The sequence below is a fragment of the Orcinus orca genome, chromosome 16 (assembly GCF_937001465.1).
Source record: "Orcinus orca chromosome 16, mOrcOrc1.1, whole genome shotgun sequence".
NCBI classification, from domain to species: Eukaryota; Metazoa; Chordata; class Mammalia; order Artiodactyla; family Delphinidae; genus Orcinus; species Orcinus orca.
The window spans coordinates 9,028,072-9,050,978 of NC_064574.1; the positions used below are offsets into that span (position 1 = coordinate 9,028,072).

Genomic DNA, 22,907 nt, shown 5'->3' on the forward strand with positions numbered 1-22,907 from the left:
TCAGATGGACTTAATAAGACCCTTAGTCTAAACTCAGCATACAGTCACCTTTGCATAAATACCGTTTTATATGCCTCAAAGTGAACAACAGAGAAAAATCTTAGAAAAACTCGAGGTATTCTCCCTTTTTTTTTTTTTTAAAGACTTTTAACCTATTTGCAATGATTTCCCTGGCAGCATGACGGTCTGTTTTCAGGATGGTAGTAGCCTAGATCCACTACTGTCAAGGGAGCCTTCTGATTCAATCCAAATTCTCCCTCAAGGGCTAGCTAGGAAAGGAAGGAAGAAGAAAATCAATTTTAACCTTAAACTGGCAGGTACCTAACACTAACCAAATTGAAACAATTAAAGGGAAGTTAAAAATCTCTCTCTCTTAGCGGGTGTAACATGACTCCTAATTATCCATTCAGGTTTTGCTTTAAAAAACCATGTTCGTTGGTTGGTTTTTGCCTTTCAGCATTCCCTAAAGGCCGCCTCATTAGGACAGGACCCTGTGTTCTATAGGACCCTAGGGAGTATGTTTGAGTAGGCAGGGTAGTTACAACACAGCCTGAATTCTGGAGGCCCCGTGAAATCCCAAAGTGGTAAAACTCTTGGGTGAGAGCTGAAAGAGCTAGTTGCAGGGAGAGAAATAATAACTGAGAGCCCTTTCTTTTTCTAAATGTTCTCAAGAAATTGGTCCTTGTAGAACAATGCAGAAGACCTAGAGGAAGAAAAAAACCACCTTCCATCTGAATGGGTCTAAATTGTACAAAGAGAACAGATCCTTATTTGCCCTTGGGTTGAGCAGCTTGGGGAAACCCATGACAATGATATCTCTAAGAAAAGTGCATGGAACTTCCAGACACTGGGAGTTCAGGCTGAAGAAAGAGTTCAGGAATGGCTTCTCCATTCCTAATCAATGAAGAAGTAGGTATCAAGGTCCTAGTAGCCTAGCTCTGGAAAGGTTGCTTTGGGGGTAGGAAGGATATTGGAATTCTCATACTGTGTTCAATCATAGACAGTCCTAGTCAAGTCTTCTGGATCAGAGAACAGCACCAAGCAGTAAAGATAAGCATATTTGTGCCCTGATGATAGGCACGTCCCATAAATATCCCTATTTGAGATTTTCAACCTCCACCTTATCCAAGCCCTTATCATTTTTCCTAATTAGGTAGCTTCATAGTAGATGCTCAATAAGTGTTTGTTCGTTGAATGGTACCTCCTACCTTCTACGGGCAGTGTGGGGAGGAGGTTAATGTAGAAGATGGGGCTTCCCTGGTGGTGCAGTGGTTAAGAATCCGCCTGCCAATGCAGGAGACACGGGTTCAAGCCCTGGTCCGGGAAGATCCCACATGCCGCGGAACAACTAAGCCCGTGTGCCACAACTACTGAGCCTACGCTCTAGAGCCCACGAGCCACAGCTACTGAAGCCCGTGCGCCTAGAGCCGGTGCTCCACAACAAGAGAAGCCACCGCAACGAGAAGCCTGCACGCTACAATGAAGTCGCAACCAGAGAAAAGCCCGCGTGCAGCAACAAAGACCCAAAAGCAGCCAAAAATAAATAAATAAATAAGAATATAGAAGATGGACTCATTGCCATAGTGCCAAATCATGGCTCCCAACCTGCTATTTCCATGACCCGTGTTAGTTTCTCGAAGCTTCCATTTTCTTGCTGGTAAAAGAAGAGCAATAAAATTGTTCCTCTATCTTAAGACTGTGGAGTGATAAATAAATGAACTAACGCATGTTATTATCTCATTTCGTACAGTTCCAGGCACTTAGCACTCCACTAAAAGTTAGCCTTCATAAATAATAATTTTTATTATCTCTGCTAATATGAGTACCCTATCTCAGATTATAGAGGTGCATAATATTAACCAGTAAAAAAAAGTACTGAATGCTTTAATGTTTGTAACTGTTCTCCGTGCAGGTGTTATATAGGTTCTTGCTGTCCGCAAGCAGAACAGCCAAGATAATAACAGTGGAATCTAAAGTCTTCCTCTTTGTGCCACAGAGCTTAACCTCCACTTCTACAATCCCTCCCTCTAGCCAGGAGGAGGAGACCATAAGCATTGAAAAAATATGTGGGGTTAGACCTGAGTCCAAATTGTTAATAACTGAACAATTCATTGCCAGATTTCTTAGGCCTTCTATCAAGCATCAAGCATAGAACATTACTAAATCCACAGCTAAAACTGCAGACTCCAGTATTGGTCTGTATTTGTCTATGGTCAGTTAGCTTAAAGCAGTGATGCCTCAGAGTCACCTGGAGGGCTTATTAAAACACAGATTGCTGGGTCCCAACCCCGAGAGTTATTGACTCGGTAGATCTGGTGTAGTTCTCAGGGTTTGTGTTTCTATCAGATTCCCAGGTGACGCTGAAGCTGCTGGTCCCGGTATCACACTTGTAGAACCTTTAGCTTAGATTTTTGATTTAAGGACCCAAATCTGTGACGTCAGCCCCATTCAGCCCTGTCCCTGATGCCGCCGGCCACAGGGGGCACTAAAGATTGGAAAATAGAACGTTCGACAGTCCATCACTCCACCAGGGGCAAAAAATACTACAGCAAAACACCCACCACTTAAAGGTTACCAATAGATAGCTACCAATGGTTTAATTGTTTATTTACTTATTCATTCATTCTACATGTTCAACCACCTTCTGGTTCCAACATCAGTATTTTCATCATCATTTATTTATCCCAGAATTACCTAATCCCAGGGTTTAAGACTTTTATTGTAGTTATTTTTGGAGACCAACACTTGAATTTAATCAGACTCTGGTTATAGACCACATAGAAATCATGTGACTCATGAGGAAGGCGTTTCTAGTTGGTCTTCCATTTGTCCTGACCTTGAATCTCAACAATGAATGACTGAGGTTATCCATTTCACAACCTCCCTTGCATTCTCCATGTTGCTGTGCTTGTGGTAGCTGAAAGGCCATTGTCTGTTTGTTATTTTAGTCAGTGAAAGGGGATGGAGGGATCACCCACTCAGAAGAAATAAATGGGAAAGACTCCAGCTACCAAGTAAGTGATCTGTGAACTCGGTTCAGTGGTGGGTTTAGCTGGCCTGTTCTTGGTTCTCTGCAGCCTCATTTCTCATGCAATTCTCAACCACAGCCAACTCATTTGATGCCTCTAGGTTGGGTGCCTGCTGTATACCAGGCACCATTTTGGGCTTTGCAGATGCAAGCATGAACAAGCTAGAGTTCCTCAGCTATTTCTTACTGCAAAGCACCTTCATGTGCTCTTCCCTCTCTCCACATGGACAGTTCTTTCCCATTCTTCACATCTTGGCCTAAATGTCACCTCCTCAAAAAGCTGTTCCCTTTCCACCCATCATCCCTGCATCTTGTCCTTTTACTTCATGGCACTTGTCACACATTGAAATAAGTCATTTGTCCATTAGTTATCTGTCTCCCCTACCCCTTCCCGCCCCTGTCTGGAGTATTTGTAGAGCAAGGAAGGGGCCTCTTCTATTTTTTTTTTTTAATCACACTGCATGGTGCCTGGTACATAGTAGGAGCTTTTTCTGGAATAGATGTGTGAAAGACATGGGGTCAGGTGGTTCGTTTCTATCATTTTCTCTATCCTAAAGAGACAGCTATGACATTTTTATAAATATATGTATTGTTTTTTCCCCAGTGGGATCATCTCATGCTCAACACCCTATTTTATAACCTGCACTCTTTTTTAACTTAGAAATATACCTCCACAAAAATGTCATCAAATATTCTTGTTCTAATTTTGGTAATACAGAGATGTGGTTAAGAGCATGGGTTGCAGACTCAAACTGCCCGGGTTTGAATCCTGGCTCAGCTAGTTTTTAGCTGTGTGACCAAAGGCAAATTACCAATCTCTCCATGCCTCAGTTTCTCATGTGTATAATGGAGCTAGGAAAAGTGCTGCCTTATAGGGCTGTCATATTTAGGTGAATCCATACATGTAAAGCACTTAGAACATTCCTGGTGTAGGGACTCAACAAGTGTTAGTTGCTGTGTTTATCAGCATGAGCTGCCGTAACAAAATACCATAGAGAGGAGAGAGAATGAGTATTTTGGTGTCTCTTCTTACAAAGACACTAATCCTATTGGATCAAGGCCCCATCTTTATGACCTCAATTAACCTTAATTACTTCCTTACTCCAAATACTTTCACATTGGCTTTATATGGCTTCACCATATAAAGCCATAGCTGTTGCTGTCGTTTTATTACTATTATTATTGTGCTTCTGATGAGAAAGTATCACCCTGTAATGTTGTTCATATCACACGCACACACAAATTCCAGCAATTACTAAATAATTTATGATATTTCTACTTCCATAATAATTAGTTTATCCTGTATATTTCGACATGGAATATATTGCTTTTTAGTGCATTCAAATTATTTTCATTTTTCTTTTTTAACTTATTACTATACCTGCCCCCCCAAACCCATACTCTGGACCACTTTGGAACCAAAAATCCCAAAGGTTACTACCTTGGAAACATGATAAACTTACATCATTCACCATGAAACACTGAAATATGTTTGTACATTTTGTCTGGAATCTGACAGTGAAACAGTTATGCCAGTCATTTTGGTGATTCTAAAATCTGAAAACAGTCAGTGGAAATTTGAATGAGCTGGAAACGTCATTCTATTTACACTCATCTAGAAATGTTTTGAGCATTCTATTTTCCAGGGCTTTGGATCCAGACGTGAGAAGATTGGTGTGTACTATTGGGAGATGACAAATGCTTCGTTTAACTTTGGGGGGTGGGAACAGACATTCTCTGCTCCTGTTAGATTTGCCCTCTGAGTTATAAAAGCCTTAGTTGATGTTTCCATGAAAAAAAGCCCAAGAAATTCCCAGCCTGGGTTGGCTTCCAGTGTCTGAATCAAGCGGGATGCTCCAGTAACCTTGTCCTCCAGCTTCCTGCCAGCATCCCTGGGTTCTAGGAGAGGAGACACTCGGATTATTTAGATGGGAATAATTTTCGTTATAAATTTTGAGACAGCGTCAAGCCCCAAGCAAAGGTCTAAATCTTCTGCATTTCATGACAAAGCAGTCACGCACAGTTCCGATTCTTAGCTCACTCTGAAGGTAAGGAACCGGCCATGTATTGTTTCCAGAAGTTCGTTTCTAAGCCATTTTTTTAAAAAAATTAGGCCTAATAGGGATGGAGTAATAACCATGTGGTAAATGGATATGACCCATTGAAAGCTCCCCTCTTGAAAAAAAATCAGTGTCCCATGAGAGCTGTTGGTTTGTAGGGACTTCCCACTTCACACCCGAGTGATGTGCTAAGGGAAGTATTTTGGGAACACTTGGAAGGCGAGTTGCTGGCCATTCATCCAGCCCATTTTGATGGCGACTTACCATGTGTCAGGTGAGGTGCTGGGAATAAAGCAATGGAAGAGACACAGAGGAGTTTCGTGCTCCGGAGGGAATCAGAATATTTCCAGGTGAGCAAAGAAATCCCCGTGATGACTACAAACATAAAGAAAATTCAGGGGCTTCCCTGGTGGCGCAGGGGTTAGGAATCCACCTGCCAACGCAGGAGACACAGGTTCCAGCCCTGGTCCGGGAAGACCCCACGTGTTGCGGCACAACGAAGCCCCTGCGCTATAACTACTGAGCCGGTGCTCTAGAGCTCGCGAGCCACAACTACTGAGCCCGCGTGCCACAACTACTGAGCCCATGTGCCACAACTACTGAAGCCCATGCTCTGCAACAAGAGAAGCCACAGCAATGAGAAGCCTGCGCACCACAAGGAAGAGTAGCCACCCCCCCACCACAACTGGAGAAAGCCCGCGTGCAGCAACGAAGACCCAACGCAGCCGAATAAATAAATATTGTTTAAAAAATACAATAGGGAAAGGTAGTTAAAAAAAAAAAGAAAAGAAAATTCAGCAGTGTTCCACAAGAAGGGGGGTCAGGCATCTTTAGACCCTCTAATCAGGGACTGTGTCTCCAAGGAGGTGATGACATTTGAGCTGAGACCTTCTGGGAAAGAAGCAGTCATCTGAAGCCCTGGAGACAGACCCGAGCAGAAGCACAGCCAGTAGGAAGCTCTGAATTGAGATTAAGTTTGTTCAAGAAAAAAAAGCACCGTGTGGCTGGAGCAGAATGAGTGGGGGGATGGGGGGTGGGGCGGGAGAGAAGATGAGGCTGGAGAGACACGGGGGCTCGATTCAGCAGGTGTCTGTATTTCTTGAGCGCCTTGTCTACACCCGCAGCTCGGATGCTTAGCCACTCAGAGTCGCTGCTGCTAGTGTTAAGCCAGGACCACCAACTCATCCCAGTGGGCCCGGGACGTTCCTGGTCTTAAAAAGGCAGGTTCCATGTCCTAGAACCCCCTCACTCCCAGACAGACCAAGACGGTTGGTCCCTTTATGCTTGGCATCCAGACACTGTGTGCAGTGGGCTTTCCATTACTAGCTAATTTAATCCTCACAACACCATGAAGTATGATTTGTTTGTTTGTTACTCCCATACAGAAGAGGAAGCTGAGAGATCACACCATTTATTCCAGGTCATACAGCAAGGATGTGATGAAACCAGAACCACACCATGTTTTTGTTTTTAATTTTTAATTTTATTATTTATTTATTTATTTTGGCTGCGTTGGGTCTTCGTTGCTGCACGCGGGCTTCCTCTGGTTGCGGCGAGCGGGGGCTACTCTTTGTTGCGGTGCGCGGGCTTCTCACCACGTGGTTTCTCTTGTTGTGGAGCACGGGCTTCAGTAGTTGTGGCACATGGGCTTAGTTGTTCCGCGGCATGTGAGATCTTCCCAGACCAGGGCTCAAACCTGTGTCCCCTGCATTGGCAGGTGGATTCTCAACCACTGCACCACCAGGGAAGTCCCCACACCATGTTCTTTTGACTCCAGACACTGAGCTTTTAGCTACTCACTGTATCTTAAAATCTTCTATGCAACAAAAACAGTTAACAGGGTGTTTGAGCAGGGTCACTGGTTTCTGGCCTTTGTGCAGAGCAGCACGGTGGGAGTTTCTGTCTCTTTCTAAGGCGAGTATCTGCTCTAGGCCCTCTGTTGTACTCGACATCTGTATCTTAGCATTTGCTACAACTTTGGCAACTGGGATCCAACAGAAATATTCAGGATATGTGCTTGTAAAACATCTTCTTGGGCTGCACTGGATGTCTGAGGCTTTGTCCTCCAAGGAGTTCTGCCCTCCAGGAGGGCGCTGCAGCCTGGGGAGGCCTTCGGGACAGGGGAATTTTCTCTGTCTTCCTGCTCATTTCTAAGGGGTGTGTTTGATTCACTGATGTGAAATGACAGTTCTATGCCCTCTGAATCAAAACTGTCACTTTGTCCTAGAACTTTGTGACTTGGGGACAACACATACATTTTATGAATCATAAGTTGTAAATATGTATCCAGTGGGCCAAATGTAGCCCACAGGGATAACTGTGTTGTGGTTGTTTGCTGTGAACAGGGCTTTAAAACTTTCGATGTCAATATTTTTAAACTGACATATTTTGCATTTGAAATAATTCGATTTCAAGCTTCCATCTGAAAACATAGAAGATATGACAGCACTGGGGCTGTAATCCCACATCGTATCTTTGGTGGGTCTGAGCAGTTGTGGCCCCTTTGGACAAGGCATGTGGCATTCAATTCACCACAGTGCCCCCTACTGCAAATTGTCTCCCCAGCATCAAAGCCAGCAGAGCTTGAACTGTTTTTCGTACACTAGAGAAATATTTCTTTGGCCTTATGCTGCTATCACAACTGGGGAAATAAGTTCACCATATGATTATTCTTACCCCTAGCCTCTTTCATGCTTTCGTTTTATCTGTCTGACCCCCAGAGTCATTTCAGTTCAAGCAAGTTATGGGAAAAAGTCTTTTACTTCCTAACAGATTTTTGGTTGTCTGTAATTTACCTAGAATTTTAGATTTTACAGCCTTATTCCTCCAAATTGTAGGAACCAAGTAGGAATGCAAACATTTCACTCTACCATGAAAAGATGTATGTTCACAACTAAAACCATTATCTTCTTTTACCACTGTTTTATGAAATGACAGTTTCACGCTAGAAATTAAGATAGACATAATCATGAAGAAAAGACCAGGCATCCCAAGAAGAGTGACGTGTGGTTGCAAGTGGGAGAAATCCCCTCAAAGCTGGCTCATACAAAAAGGGGCTTCAGGAACGGCTAGGTCCAGGGGCATGCGTAATGCCATCCACACGAGGGCTCTTTCTTTCCCTTTCTCTCTCTTCATCTCTCAGCTCTGCTTTCCCCTGTGCCTCATGGTTCATTTTTCAAGAAAAAAGAAATTCCACTTCCAGGATTTTTCTTTGGAAATGGTGGTGGTTCTGGAAGCTCCAGGCTTTCATCTTCCCAGCTTCAAGTTCATGGAAAGGGAACTGACCTCTTTCTCGGTTGCTTTAGCAAAGCCCTGAGATTAGCCCAGGTTTAGCTGCCTTTGGCCAGCTGGAACCAATCCCAGCAGCCCAATCACATGTAGTGCTCTGACCGGCCAGGCCTGAGTCGTGTGCCCTTTGTCCAGGGATGAAATGAGTGTGTCAAAACCACAGGGAATAAACCAGAGAGAAGGGTGGTTCTCCAGGGAAAACCCAGGTTCTAGTTCCCGAAGAAGGAGTAAAGAATGCTTGCTGGGGAAGTTTTCATTAATGAATGAATGACCAGATTGGTAAATAAATGTCCCCACTGTGACCTCATACCATAAAAAGTATTTACACATTTTTCTTACTTTTTTCCACCTCACCCAGGAATCCTGAACACGTAGGCACCATCCAACCTTTGAACATCTCTAACATGTTTACTCACCTGCCACTGAGCGTTGTCTTGCAGCCACTAAAAACGCATTTTGTTTGAACTTGCTCTAGGCCCCAGAGGCCACTGAGAAGGTGGTGGTGCTGCCGGAGCCAGAACCAGCAGCCGCCGGCCAGAAGGGCAAAGAGGGCGCCTGCAAGGACAAGAAGGCGTCTGCCGAGACCGAGAAGCAGAAGAGCAGCAAGCAGGAAGCCAACGAGCCGGCCCCGCGCGTGGAGGCCCCGGGGGAGGCGAACTCGCTGCGGGACGGGGACAAGTCCCAGAAGAGGCTCGAGAAGCGGCGACCGCCCCTCGGGGGCTTCTTCAAGGGCCTGGTGGGTGGATGGTTCGCCTCTTCTTTCTGGGCTTTTCCAAAGGGGACCGGCTGGCCAGGGGGTGGCTGGGCCTTGGCCAAACACCGAGGACCTGCTGTGTGCCAGGCGCAGAGAGCAAGGTGGGCGCAGGCATCGCTTTTCTGCGGCCACAGGCAGGTGTGACGCTGATGGCGGGGGTGGGGGTGGTGGTGGGGGGTGGGAGGCAGGGGCGGGCACGGGAAGGGAGCCTGAGGGTGAGGACGTGGCCTGCCCTTGGGTTTGGGAGGAGGGGGGCGGGGGCTTCTCAGAGGTTCCATGTGAGGAGGGACCTCAAGTTAACCTGTAGAGGGATGAGGCAAGGGGAAGTCTGAAGGCAGGTGAGGTCCAGGCCATGGGAACAAAGGTGTGGGGGGGAGACGGCACGGATCTGAGGCTCAGTGTGGCTGGAGGAGAGGGAATACAAGGATGGGGTGGGTTGGCAGGAACAGGTGATGATGAGAAGCAGGGATACTCGTCTGTGGCCAAAGTCAGCCTTGTGGAGTTTGCACCAGGGAAGCTGCTGTGAGCCTGGCCCTGGGTGGTGGGTATACAGACCAGGCTAAAACTGATTAGCTCCTTCCCTCTGGGGAAGTCCAGTGAGGGGTGAGTGGAGGCCAGACATTAAATAATGAACTAAGCTTGGGGTTCTTTATTTGTGTCCATTTGGTTCTTCTCTGTCTCCTTCTTCAGACTGTTAGCTTAGGGAAGGCAGTGACCAGACCTGTCACAGGCAGACGTGCTGTCCCCTCCATCCCGCCAGCGTGTGGCTAGAACACAGTCGACACCCCAGCAGTGTCTGTTGATGAATGAATAGATGGAGTGAAATACGCTACTAGTAAAGGTTTCATTATATCTGGGATAACGTAAATCCTGGCAAACAGGGAGAAGAATCATCACCCAAATAATAAGAAAGAGAGACAAGTGAAATCATACCCAGGGCCCGTGGGAACGTGGGTTGAGCCAGGAGGGCCAGGCAAGGCAATACCACTGGCATCAGCTATGGGGCCAGTGAACTGGGGTTCACCTTCATGTTGCAGTGAAGATGGGGTAGTTACGTGAAGCAGACTGCCCTAATCATTCCTAACTCTGCCGTTTCATGAGTATCTGTAGACACTGGTGGCCTCTAATATTATAGTGGAGGTTCGGCGAGGGCTGTGGTTCCTCTGGCCCCAGTTGGGTCTTTAGAAGCATCTCTGGGGAGTTTATTAGAAATACAGACTCTCAGGCCCCAAGTTTAAAATTTTATCATCAGTGTCATCTATTTCTGTCTCATCTTTGTGTCCTTGAGTATGTGTGTAGAACCTCAGTTTGAGGCTCACTTTCTAGTGGGACACATGGAACTATAAAGTAGATAAATTAAAACACAAAAATGTTAGTGTGGGAAGTCACGGAGGGGAAATAAACATGGTAATGTGATAGGGTTACGCTGGGGATGAGGACTGCAGTACGTGTGCAGCTTGGAATCTATGGATCCAGAAAGTGTTTCTGAGGAGATAATATTTGAGATGAGACAGGATTGATTATCGGTGCCAGACAGGAAGAGAGCAAGGCTCTTTGTTCCAGCAGGAGGGAACAGCATGTGCAAGGGCCCTGGGGTGGGAATGAGCTTTGTATGTTTGAGGCCCCGTTGCTGGGAGTTGGTGAGCTAGGTGAATAATAAAAGTCGCTAAGGTTGGAGCAGTGGGCAGCTCAGGCTGGCTGTACAGGCTGTGGAAAGAATGTTGACATAATCCTACTTAAATTGGGAAGCTATTAAAGGGTGTTAAGCAAGGACCTTTGTTTATGGCCTTTAAAGACTATTTTGCTGCTATAGTGCAGAAATGGCTTATAGAGTGGCAAGAGCAGAAACAGATGCCCAGGGTAACACTTCTAGGGTTACCTGGGAGAGCCAGTGGCGGTGTGGCATTGTGATGCCTGCAGAGATGCCAAGACGTGGGCAGGTTCTAGATAATAATTACAATTCAAGTCACCGAGCCCTTCCTCTGAGGCTGTGCTTCACTTATATTCATCATCTCTTTAATTACGGCAACGTCCCTTTGAGGTGGAAGTGCTTATCCTTCAAGACCTCCATCTTCCATTGTCAGGAGACTCCCAACAGTAGTGGAGAAGGAGGGAGGGGTTTCCTGCCATTTTGCAAGGATCCGATCAAGCCCTGAGGACTGTCAGGCTGGACACGTTTCCCTGGGGTTGTCTGACCCCTTTCCTGAGAGGGCAACGCCGGCAGCGGGACTGGCACCAGCCAGGGACCCATCGAGGCCCTGTCACCTACAGGAAACGAGCTTCTGGCCCCCCTCACCCCCACCCAGCCCAGCCTCAGCCCTCAGGTCAGCTTCTCAGAGACTGCACCGCCAACCACTCCCTGCATGACCTTTGCCCTCCTAGTGACATCCCCTTCATTCTGCCCCTTTTTCCCTCCTCCTCCATATGCTGCTTGGATTCTAACAGAAAGCAGCCTACTTGGCATTACATGAAAACTTTGCAAAGATACGTTTTGTAAGAAAAGCAAACAGGCAGTGTGGTTAGAAAGTGATTAGAGAGGGTGACGGAAGTGAGCTCTAACTGTGGCAGGTTTTCTACACCCCAGGTACTAAGTACATTACAAGTCAGGACTCACTTTATCTTGGAACAACCCCTCCGAGATAAATGTTATCACCTCCATTCTAAAGATGAGGAAACTGAAGCAGAAAGAGTTAAGCCATTTGTCCAGGATTTCACAATGCTAGAAAGTAATATAACTGGGCACTGAACTCGGGCATCTCATTGGAAACCGTCCTCTTACCCACTGCCCACGAATAAGGTGTATTTATGTGGCACAGAGTCGGTGCTGAATAAATGGCAGTTGCTGTTGATACTACAGCTCTTTACTAGGATGCAACTTCTGTATATTTCTCTCCAGGGACCCAAGCGGATGTTGGACGCTCAAGTGCAAACAGACCCCGTATCCATCGGACCAGTTGGCAAATCCAAGTAAACAAATCACCACGGTTCCCACCAAGTTCCGCCACCAAGAGGTCTTCTCCCCACTCAGTCTCCTCCCCAGCCCCGCTCCATGTATATATTTTTTCTTCTGATGGCCACGAAATGAAATTCTGCTTACACATTAAGCCTGAGCTGTTGTATATTGAGGTGTATTATTTCTGTCTCTGGTCCAGTCTTTCCTGGTAAATATAACTGTCAAGATGGTTTAGCAGGTTAACGAGCCAGGTCAGAAGAGTCGATGGTTGCCAAGCAGGTAGGGGGAGGGGGCCGAGGACTGTGTTCTGGTGAAGTTATGAAAAATGGCCGGTGATGAGTAAGTTGCAGAAGGAAAACGCCTGCCTGAAGGGATTAAGCTTTGTAGTAAATACACGCTCATCCTCTCAGCTTGAAGAGGAGAGACAAGAATCCGTTTGTTTAAGTTCATGTCTCAAGGAGGGAAAACGTGGGCTCTGTGTTGGGAGGTTGCCAATTTTCTGGAACGGAATGTGTGGGGAATGACAAAGGAATGAATAAGAGTTGTTTTCCAAATAGGGTTCTTGAACGTTACTGACGAGCGGGAAAAGATTGACTGGAGAGGGCTTGACATAATTTGGGAAAACAATTGCTTTTTGAGGCTCAGTGACAAGGGCGGGGATTACAACTTCAAAAAAAAACAAACCAAACCGAATAAGTGAAGTTGCGAGTTTATTTTGCAACACTAGGGGGCGCCAAGGTCTCCATTTTCATCCCGCATCCTGCATCCCTAACAAAGATTTCGGTCTCTGCAATCTTACATTATTAATGTTTCTCAGATGGCTGAGGGGCTTGCTTCATCTGTTCTGTCTGACACTTATCTCAAGTCTGTCTGTAATTTCCTAATGTTCTCAGGATGTGCTCTGATAAAACCCTCCCTATAACCCCAGTTAATAATAAAAATTTACAGAAGATTATTCAAATACCTGAGTTTTTTTTAATACTTGTACAGAGGAGTACATAGGACGATGAGTGTATTAAAATGTAATCCAAAGTAGCCATATGATTGACTGATACCATGTATACTGTATCTTTCTCTGATTTAATAAAAAGTACATTTACATCTGAAGGATCTTTTAATTTTCAACTTTGAAAGCAGGTCTCTCGTGCTCTATGTCTGAGATGCCTTTATCTTCCACAGTAGAAAATCAGTGCTCTTTTTCCATCTTATCTTTTCTCCCAGATCCTTCTCAATTTCCTTGTATGTGGGCACGTGCACATACAAATGTGTGCACATGTATATTTGTATATACGCACACATGCACATATATACAAACACTTTCTTAGGCCACGCCGCCTAGAGCAGAGCCTGAGACAGGGATTCAGATGCACATGTTAGGCTGAAGGAGGGCTCCCAGGGGAAAGGGAAGAAGAGAAGGACAGGGCAGGGATTGGTCTCAGCTGGAGTTGAGTTTCGTCCTGATCTGCCAGGGGGCCCTGGAGCATGAATTGCACCATAAAGTTGGTCATACCTACAAGGCAGGGTTTGTCCCCTTGTTGGTGAGACATGGGCCACCCTGGCAGGTGTCAGGACAGGCAAGCTGCTCCCACTGAGCTGAGAAGCTGGATCCCTTACCGGCTAGAGGATGAAGGTCATCCCAAGTGTCCACTACAGGTACACATGTATACGTCCAAGCGTGTATTTATACCCACATATGCACACATTCATACTTATAAACATAGTTACTTCTATACAGGAACAGATAAGTGCATGCACACATTCATAATCATACACAGACACGTGTAACCGACAGAACCACATGCATACACTGACTCATACAAGTCCATTGCATGTACAATCCATCACAGTGATTAGAAATAACATTGAACATCCTCTCCTGACAAGTCTATACCTTAGGCAAATAAAACAATGGCTTAGGCAAAAAGGCCTTTGGAAAATGTGTTCGGGACAAAAATGTTTCTAAAAGAACAAATTGGGAGATCCTTGGCTCCTGGAACCCGCTGGCTCCCAGCTTGGGCTGCCTGAATGCTCAGTTTCCAGTAAAGACCAGAGGCCTTTTCCTTGCAGAGGGGTTGGTTTCTTCATCCCTCCTGCGCGAACCTGGAGAGTCCTCAATGTCTGTGACTCACCCAGCTGAGAATGACCTCATGCTGCTTCATGTCTGCATGCTTAACTTTGCCCAAATGAAGAAAAAAAAAAAAACATTGGGGAAGCCCTTGGTGGGGGGTGACTTTCCCTCCACCTCCACCATCGCCATTACAGTACATGGGATGATTCAAGGCAAACAGGCAGCTGGTTACTGCTTTGTCTCTAAACACCAGGGGGGTTGCCTGGTGTGACCTTTGGGCTCCAGACCATACCAGTCTATTGAGAAAGGTGACAGTATTATTTGCAAGCTTCACCTCACTGGACACAGGGGCTTTTTGCCCTGAAGAGAAATGTCCCCAGGCAGGGCTGAGTCACTAATGCAGAAGGAGCCCTCCCACCCTCTCCCGCCCCAGAAAAACATTTTTTAATTTTTAAAAAGAAGTTCTCTGCTGCGAATCTTGCTGGAAAGCATGCCAGCAGTTTCTGTAACTGGTTTCCCATCCTCCTGGCCAAAAAAGAGAACAATCTTGTAATGAAATTGCTTTTTTTTTTTAAGAAAATTTAAGCCAGATAGGACTCAAATAAATGGCTTATTGGGGGGATTCTAAAGCCAGTTGTAGCCTGAGAAGCAAGTTCAAACTCCATTTCTGAGTTTTGTGGAGTTTGTTTGGTTTTGACTGGCGAGCCAATTCCTGATGCGTTTACAATAAATACTAATTTCCATGCTCCTGCTGACCTAGTGTGAAAAGAGCACACAGTTCCCAAGTGAGCTCAGGAAAGCTCCCAGGACACGAATTCACAGAAGGACTGAAGTTCTTCAAACTACAGAACCCAGGAATGCCATTTGGATAGCAAAACGGCACACAGTAAAATGTTAAGAACACCCTGAAACTGAAAGAGAAATTAAGACCTGGAGGAGGGGGCAAAGGTACCTTTTTGAAGTTGACATACTCATTAAATTATTGACTTCTTTATTTTTAGGTGCACATGGAAGAGTGTCTTCTCCAATGTCATGAAGAAGTACCCTTTCCAGGAACTGGGCCTTTGAGCTGAAATGGCTGCAATCGGGGAAAACAAAAATCAAAAAACTCTGCTTTCCAGCTCCAGCCAACGGCGACTTCTGGACTGATATCCATAAAAGAATTCATTCAAAGGCACAGTTGTTCTCAGCAGCCCCTGAGGTCTCTCATGAATTCATCCTCTTGGGGAAAGGGACACATACCACCCAAGGAAATGCCAAACTGGTTTTATTGTACCCCCCTGCCCTTTAAACAAATTATCGGGGATTTAAATACACACGCACACACACACACAGACACACACACACACGCAGACTCTCTAGCTGGACTGTTGTTGTTTGTTTGCAAACAGATGCACTGGGGTCCCCTTTAATTAGATTCCAAGAGGCTAGAATCTGTGTTCTGCTGGCTCTCTCTCAAAGTGCCTGGAAGGGAGCAGACCTGACGAGTATCATTTCTTTTGTCAAATAATCCCAAGTTGACCTTAAGCCTTACAAAATAAAATCAGATCGCCACCCTACCTTAGAAGGAAAGCAAAATGATTTCCATTATTAACTCACCCAGGTTGCAAATGCAGGGAATGCGCTTTGCAGAAATGTAAGATGATTCTTATCAGCTTTTATCCTCCCAATGTCCCTTTTTCGGCCTTTTAAAAAGGCAGTTTGCTCGGTGAGTAGGATTAGGTTCCTCTGTGGTCTAGATCTTGTTCACTCTATCAGTGGAAATAAAGGGAGTCCAGCCCCCCTGGAAATTACAGGCTCCATTAGGAAGAAAAGAAATTACTTACAGAGCAGCAAATTCTGTAAATTTGTAATTCAGATCTTAGCCCTGGCCTGAATGCCAGTCAGGATCCAGCCCTTTGCATAAATTGGTTTTCTGGGGAGCTTAACTCTTTCGCCTCTGTTTCCCTTCCCCGGAAACCTATTCACTCAAGCCTGTCTATCCCCTGGCCCTTTAACTAGCCATAGCCCGTGCCTGGGTAGCAACCTGTGCAATTTCACAGAAGTAAGGGTAATAATAATAAGGCCTTACATTAACACACTTCACAGTTTATAGACTGCCTTTTGAATACATTATCTAATTTAAAGCTGTATGCCCCTAACTGAACTTAATTGCCTCCTTTGTTATATTTTATTATGAGGGGGACTGGTGTGCACCTGTATGGCTTTTTTTTTCCCCCAAAGGCGCACTCCTTAACAAAATGGCCTCCAGCTGGAACTCTGGCAATGATTGCTCATTGCTCACGTGATTTATTCTCGTTGAAGGACATTTCCCTTTAAATCTGGCCACAGCCGGGAGTTCCAAGACCTGGCGTCCCACAGTCTCTAGCCTGGTCCTTTTCCCTGACTGCCCGACCAGGAGGCTGGGCTGAAGCAACTCTTTAAGAATATGTTACTCTTAAGTAACTTCTAGAAAGTGGTCAAGTTGAATGAAGAGAACTAGAAAAAGAGGGCCAAACCGGGTAAGTCAATTGCCTTCTGTGATTCTCAGTCCCCCAAGCAAAGGTAAAGTTGGTTGTTGGTGGTTTTTCCATTCTTATCAGCTCAGTCTTGGAAGAAGCTTGAGGAAGGGTAGTGTGATTGCAAACCGTTTAAGTTGGTGTCATTGCTAAGCATGTAAGTCACCCTCACCAGCCCACCACGCTCCACAAAGCAGCCTTGCCTCTCTCATCTCCACACCCAACTAGGGGAGAGGGCGAGTGACTTACCTCGTCAGTTTCCTCCCTAAACAGGAGGATAATAAAAGTGCCAACTTCATGGAGTTGCTGTGAGCATGGAGCAAGTTGGAGCAAGGCAAATGCTTCATGCAGTGGCTGGTGCATAAAAAACAGTACAGGAGGGCTGATAGAGCACAGGGCATTTTAGCACCAAGTAGCTGAAAACTCCTACTCAAATTGGCTAATTAATAATAAAAACAGTAGGGATATTTATCATTTCATGTAACAGGTGTTTTGTCACAGCCTGCCTCTGATTCTCTGGGACTCTGCTCTGCCATGTCCCATGAGCTGACCTCATCCTAAAACCAGTGCCACATGATGGCTGCAGTGCCAGACAAGGGAATGACGGGATTACCATAATCAGTTTTGATTTATCATTTTGGTGAAATCAATATTGAGACGGCAACTAGGATAATGCAGTAAACAGTAAAGCAAGCATTAATCTCAGTTTTTGTTTTTTTTTTTTTGTTTTTTTTTTTTGCGGTACGCGGGCCTCTCACTGCTGTGGCCTCTCCCGTTGCGGAGCACAGGCTCTGGACGCGCAGGCTCAGCGGCCGTGGCTCACGGGCCCAGCCGCTCCGCGGCATGGGGGATCTTCCCGGACCGGGGCACGAACCCGCGTCCCCTGCATGGGCAGGCGGACTCCCAACCACCGTGCCACCAGGGAAGCCCTAATCTCAGTATTTTTTAAAGGTAGCCGTTCCCCAAAACAACCAGGCCCCTTCAATTCAAATTGATGGGACCTGAGCAATTATGATGCCTGCCCTGCAAACCAGGGCCATTAGACCGTGGGTTCGTCAACACCGGGGACCTTCTTGTCTCATTCACTGCTCTATCGTCAGTGTCTAGCACAATGCCTGGGCATAGTAGATACTCAATAAATGGCAACCAAATGGGTAAATTGATAGATAAATACTCTATGGCCACGTCCATTGGGAAGAGGGTTGCCTTATGCTCTAGTATGAGTTTATTTTAGCTCCAAGTGTTTGATCACTCAGACATCTTCCCTCCTCAGGTGCCCAGCTGAGTGGTCCTCAAAGTGTGCTCCCATAACAATCAGTATCAGCATCACCTGAGAACCAATTAGAAATGCAAATTCTCAAGCCCCCCTCCAGACCCACTGGATCAAATTTGTGTTTTCACAAGTGCTCCAGGTGGTTCTGATGCAGAAAAAATTGAAAACCACTGGTCTAGGTTGAGCTCTTACTTCACTGAGCATCAACTAAAAAAGACCAGGAGATGCAAAGATGATGATAGCTAACACTGGACTTTACTATATGCCAGGTATTGTGCTTCACATGAATTCCCTTGTTTATTGCCCATTTTACAGATGAGAAAACCAAGGCTCAGAGAGGAGAAGCAACCTTGCCCAAGGACGCACAGGTCAGAACCAAGGTTGAAACCCAACCTAAGCTCTTAAATGCATGTTTTCATATCTGTGGGAAAGACAGGCAGACAAAAGGACAATCATAATATAATGTAAGATAAGTAAATGCAGGGCATTGTGGAACTCAGAGGAAGGCACTGCTACAAGACTACAGGGGATGGCCATTGGAGGAGGCGACAGTTGAGCTAACTCTCAAAGAATGGCCAAAGGGGTTTCCAGCAGAACAGAAGTTCAAAAGCCCGGAGTCTACAGAGAGAATGGCAAGTAGCTCAGCGTGGCTGGAGTGAGGCTGCGGGGGGAGGATAGATAAGATGGTGAAGGCTGGGGAGAAGGCCAGACCAGGTCAACAGGGACACGCAGTAAGGAGCCCATGGTAAGAAGTTTAAACTTTCTCCTGAGGGCAGTAGGGAGCCATGGAAGAGATCTGAGCTGGAGGGTTACATAATCAGATTTGTATTTTGTTGCAGGCATATCTAATAATGCAAACTCAATTCAACTAATATTCATTGGATTCCTTGAGTGACCTGAACTACTAGATACCATAAAGTATAATCATTTTGTTTTTAAGACTCTTTAATGAGTGTAAGAAATACTCAGATGAAACCTCTAAATGGCACTGGTCCTTAAAAGAATGCTTCAATGCTTCTTCCCAAGCGTCGTAAGTGTGAATTTGGAATTTTGTCCCACAGTCCATCCAGATTACCCACATCTATGAACCAAGGCTGTGAGATCTTGAGTCAGTTACTTTACCTTAGTTTGCTCATCTGTAGAATGGGAATAATAATGGAACTTAACTCAGAGACTTGCTGAGAAGGGTAAATGAGACAACGCATTTATGGCTTGCTAGCATGGTGCCCGGCAAGTGTTGAGTGCTCAGTCAGCATTATTGATGAGGCTGGTGACACCTGTACAAGGTAGAGTGTACGTCTTCTCTTTCAAGGGCTCAAAGCCCATCCAATCTGTGGGACACCCTTAAGCTGCATCCCTGTCTTTCCCCGTCCTGGTAACCACTTGTCTGTCTGGCTCATCCAAGAAAAGAGAAAGGAGGGAGGAGAGAGGGAGAAAAATGCTGATCTTCCCTGGTGTCCATCCCCTTCTAAAATAAAGTAGAATTTGGGGTGGGTGGGGGAGGGAACTCAGGTCTGCCTTTGACTTTCCTTGGTTGTATCTACTTGTACTATTAGCCAGGTTGCTATAGTAACAGATGCTATGGCTGCCCCGCCTCATTGCTCCTCAGTCCAGCTCTGAGTTCACCGGTACTGATAACTTCCTACCTCAATGATCCCTCCATGATTTGCTTTTCTTCTTGGTGGCTTCCTCCAGGGGCTGTGAGAACTTGTTCAGCCCACATGCAGGGCATCCTGGAAATGCCTGAAAGTTCATGTCCCCAGAGGCTACCCTCAACCAGTGAGGGGTGGAAAACGGTGGATAAATATCTCAGCTTCGCCATCTTTTGGGGTGGGTCTTCCGCATGCTCCCACAGTGTCCCCAGCAAGACTGAACCCAACTGCCCCAGTAGTAACACTCAGAAACACACTCTCCCTCATTCACGCTCCCGGGGACCCCTTCCCAAATAAACAACCTGCGTCCAACTTCTTGTCTCAGGGTCTGTATCTAAAGCGCAAACGTCTGTGTCTCGCTTAGGCTTCTCTCAGGGAACCTCGCTTGTGCCAGTAGTCTAATAGAGGAGGATTAATATGGGTAGTGGTTTTAAAGGTGCTGGAAGAGCTGACAAGGCAAGCATGTGACAAGGAGGCCATCCAGAGATGAGACACAGAAGGAAGCCACAACCACTATTAGGGCCAGACAGATAAAAGGAAGAGGTGGTGTTACCAGACCAGGGAACCGGGTGGTCCTGTGGGAAATAGAGTGCCATGTGGGGAGGTGCGGGAGGGGAAAGACTGCCTGAGGGCAGCTGTGGGGACGGGGGTCCGGAAGCAGTGTTTTTCTGCTGATGGGAGGGGAAAATGTCGTGGTGCCAGAGCCTTCCACTGGCTGAAGCAAACCAGGAGGCAGTTGGCAATGGAACCTGGGAAAGGCAGTGTGAAGGGCAGCATGGAGAGAGGAAGTAGGAGCAAATAGGCAAATGCCCAGCACAGTCCAAGACCCTGCTTTAAGAGAGAGAAAAAGAAAAAGCAGGGAGCAGCTTTGGTCAGGGACCCATCCCCTCCCCTGTTTCCACAGACAAGAGCACATCTACTATGGTCTCTGAGACAGCCCTGTCACCTTCTGTCTCTTCAGGACAGAGGAGTGGTTAAGGACACAGGCTCTGGGTCCAAGGGCCTGGGTTGGAATTCCAGGTCACTTCACTTCTCCCAGGCTCACTTTCACATCCATAAAATGGAGCTGAGAGTGGAATCCACCTCCTGGGGTTGCTACGGGGATTTAACAGCACACTCCCTGCAAAGCAGTTAACACGGCGCCTGGCGCATAATAAGTGCTTAGTAAATGTTCACGTTTATCAGAACATTATGAGATTCAGCTGTCATTTGAGTATTTGGAAACTGATTAAAATTCCTGCTCAGACCTGTTTCTTCTTCTCTTAACCACACAAACCCCCAACTTCAAGTCTAGAATCTGAGAATCTGCCTCCAGTCTCTACTTCCCTGCCTTTAAACAACAAAAATAAAACACCAAGGAACTTTTCCACTTTCACAGAAGTTCTGCCAGAACCCGGGGAGAAGCAGACTTCTCCACTCCTCTTGGCTCAAAACCCTCTCTCCACAGCCCCTGTCCCCTCCCTCTCTTGGCCAGTTGTTCACAAGTAGCTTAGCAGTTTTGAGGACACAAAAACAGGAAATTGTGCACCAGTCCTGACTAAGGCTAAAAAACTCATGTGCAAACTCTGCAACATACAGATTTCTTCAGCTCACAAAAAAATAGGGCCTTGAAAAATCAGGTCCCCTAGCCAAGATCTCTGGATTTGCTTAATCATGCCCTTTGCAAAATTATAACTTCTTTAACCATAAAGAAGAGATGGTGAGAAAGAGGGAGGCGGGAGGTGAAAGGTTTTAAGTTAACCACAAGACAAGACAGGAAATTCTGGAATGGGGGCTGGTGGTGATGTTTCTTTCATCCCTCGATGCCATAGCAGCCTTGGATAGCAACTCTGGAAAAATGACCAAGCCAGGAATTTTTTTTTTTTTTTTTACTGTTGACTCTGACTCAGAGGGAAATGTAGGCTTCTTCATTCAGGGGCTAAATAGAGACTATTGGACCCAATTAAAAAAAAAGAGAGAGAGACTATCAGAGACTATTAGAGACGAGAAGCAGAGAGACTCTGAATCGTCTCCATCTGACCCTTTATTTGACGCAGACAGCAAACATTTGTTGAGGGCCTATTCTGCCCTTGTTCTGTACAGAGACAAGGAGAAAGACAGAACAATTTTAAATCTAGAAACTCTTGCTAATATAGCTGTGATATGTATAAAGCAGAAACCCCCAGGTCTAGAAGGAGAAATAAAGAAATCCACCATGGTAGTTGTAAGCTTCACCATTCCTCTATCAGTAACTAATAAACAAACCAACAAAAGCAAATTAGTAGGAATTAAAAAAACAAAAAATTAAAAAAAAAAATTTGACCAGCACTATTTACACAGTTGGTTGAACTGACATTTATAGAACAAAGCAACCAATAACTGCAGAATATATAATGTTTTTGAAGTACATATGGAATATTTACCAAAATTGACTGTATGTGCTGGCCATACAGTAGGCCTAAAATTTAGAAGGTGGGGTGGGCAGTGTTTGCTGTTAGATTGGATAAGAGTATCAGAAAGAGACGGAAATCAAGGTTGACATTGAAGGACTCGGTGCTCTGAAGTCAAGGGTGACTGGTTCATGCTGCATAATTACCATTTTGGAAAGATGGTGTGTGTGTGTGTGTGTGTGTGTGTAGCAGTCATAAGATAGTCCGGAGTATTTCTATGTGTGAGTCAACCTGGGAGTGAACCTGTGTCCAACTGAACATGAACCAATTATTCAAACTTGGTTTCTGGAATATTCCCAGGGTGAAATAAGTCCCTGCTTTTATCATCGTCTTCTCAGTTTAAGTGTTTGCTTGTCTTGTGAACTGGGTTGACATTATCTGTTTCAACTTGGAATGGTGGACACACAGAAATAAATCTATGAAAGTCCCATGACGTTGACAGACACTTCTGAAAAAAGGAGTGGATGACACGATTCCTGGCCGCCTTTATCAATGTGGGATTGGTTTATTCATTGACCGATTGAGTATCAGTTGTGAGTCTGGGCCTGGTAGAGTGGTAAACAAGAAAAGCAGAGGACACTCCAGTATGGCTAAGGAGGGATCCATTCCCAAGGCCATATATCAAGGAAATGCTGTAGGAAATCCCACCTGCATAGTTGTGTGTCGTACCCTTGTGTGATATGTTTGGAGTAGTAATGAAGAACATTCTAGGACTCAGTTCTCCTATGAACTATCCCTAAGACATTGGGCTTGTATAAAACATCACGTCTCAGTTTCTTCACTGTAAAATGGCAGTGATGTTGACAATACCATCATTGTAGAAGTAACCAGATGAAATTCCCAGCCTGCTCAGAGCAGTACCTGGGATTAAGTTAGCACAAAATTAGCATTTGCAGCTCTTATC

General features: G+C 45.6%; 1 protein-coding gene across 1 annotated transcript in view; it reads left to right on the forward strand.

Annotated features, from left to right (window-relative positions):
- Positions 1-21,870, forward strand: part of BCAS1 (brain enriched myelin associated protein 1) — a 115,262-nt gene extending 93,392 nt beyond the window's left edge. The window contains exons 12-14 of the mRNA XM_049700048.1: positions 2,949-3,014; positions 8,852-9,112; positions 12,027-21,870. Coding sequence (XP_049556005.1) covers positions 2,949-3,014; positions 8,852-9,112; positions 12,027-12,101 — 402 coding nt within the window. The 3' untranslated portion in view covers positions 12,102-21,870. The remainder of the gene's footprint in view (positions 1-2,948; positions 3,015-8,851; positions 9,113-12,026) is intronic.
- Positions 21,871-22,907: the final 1,037 nt, after the last annotated feature.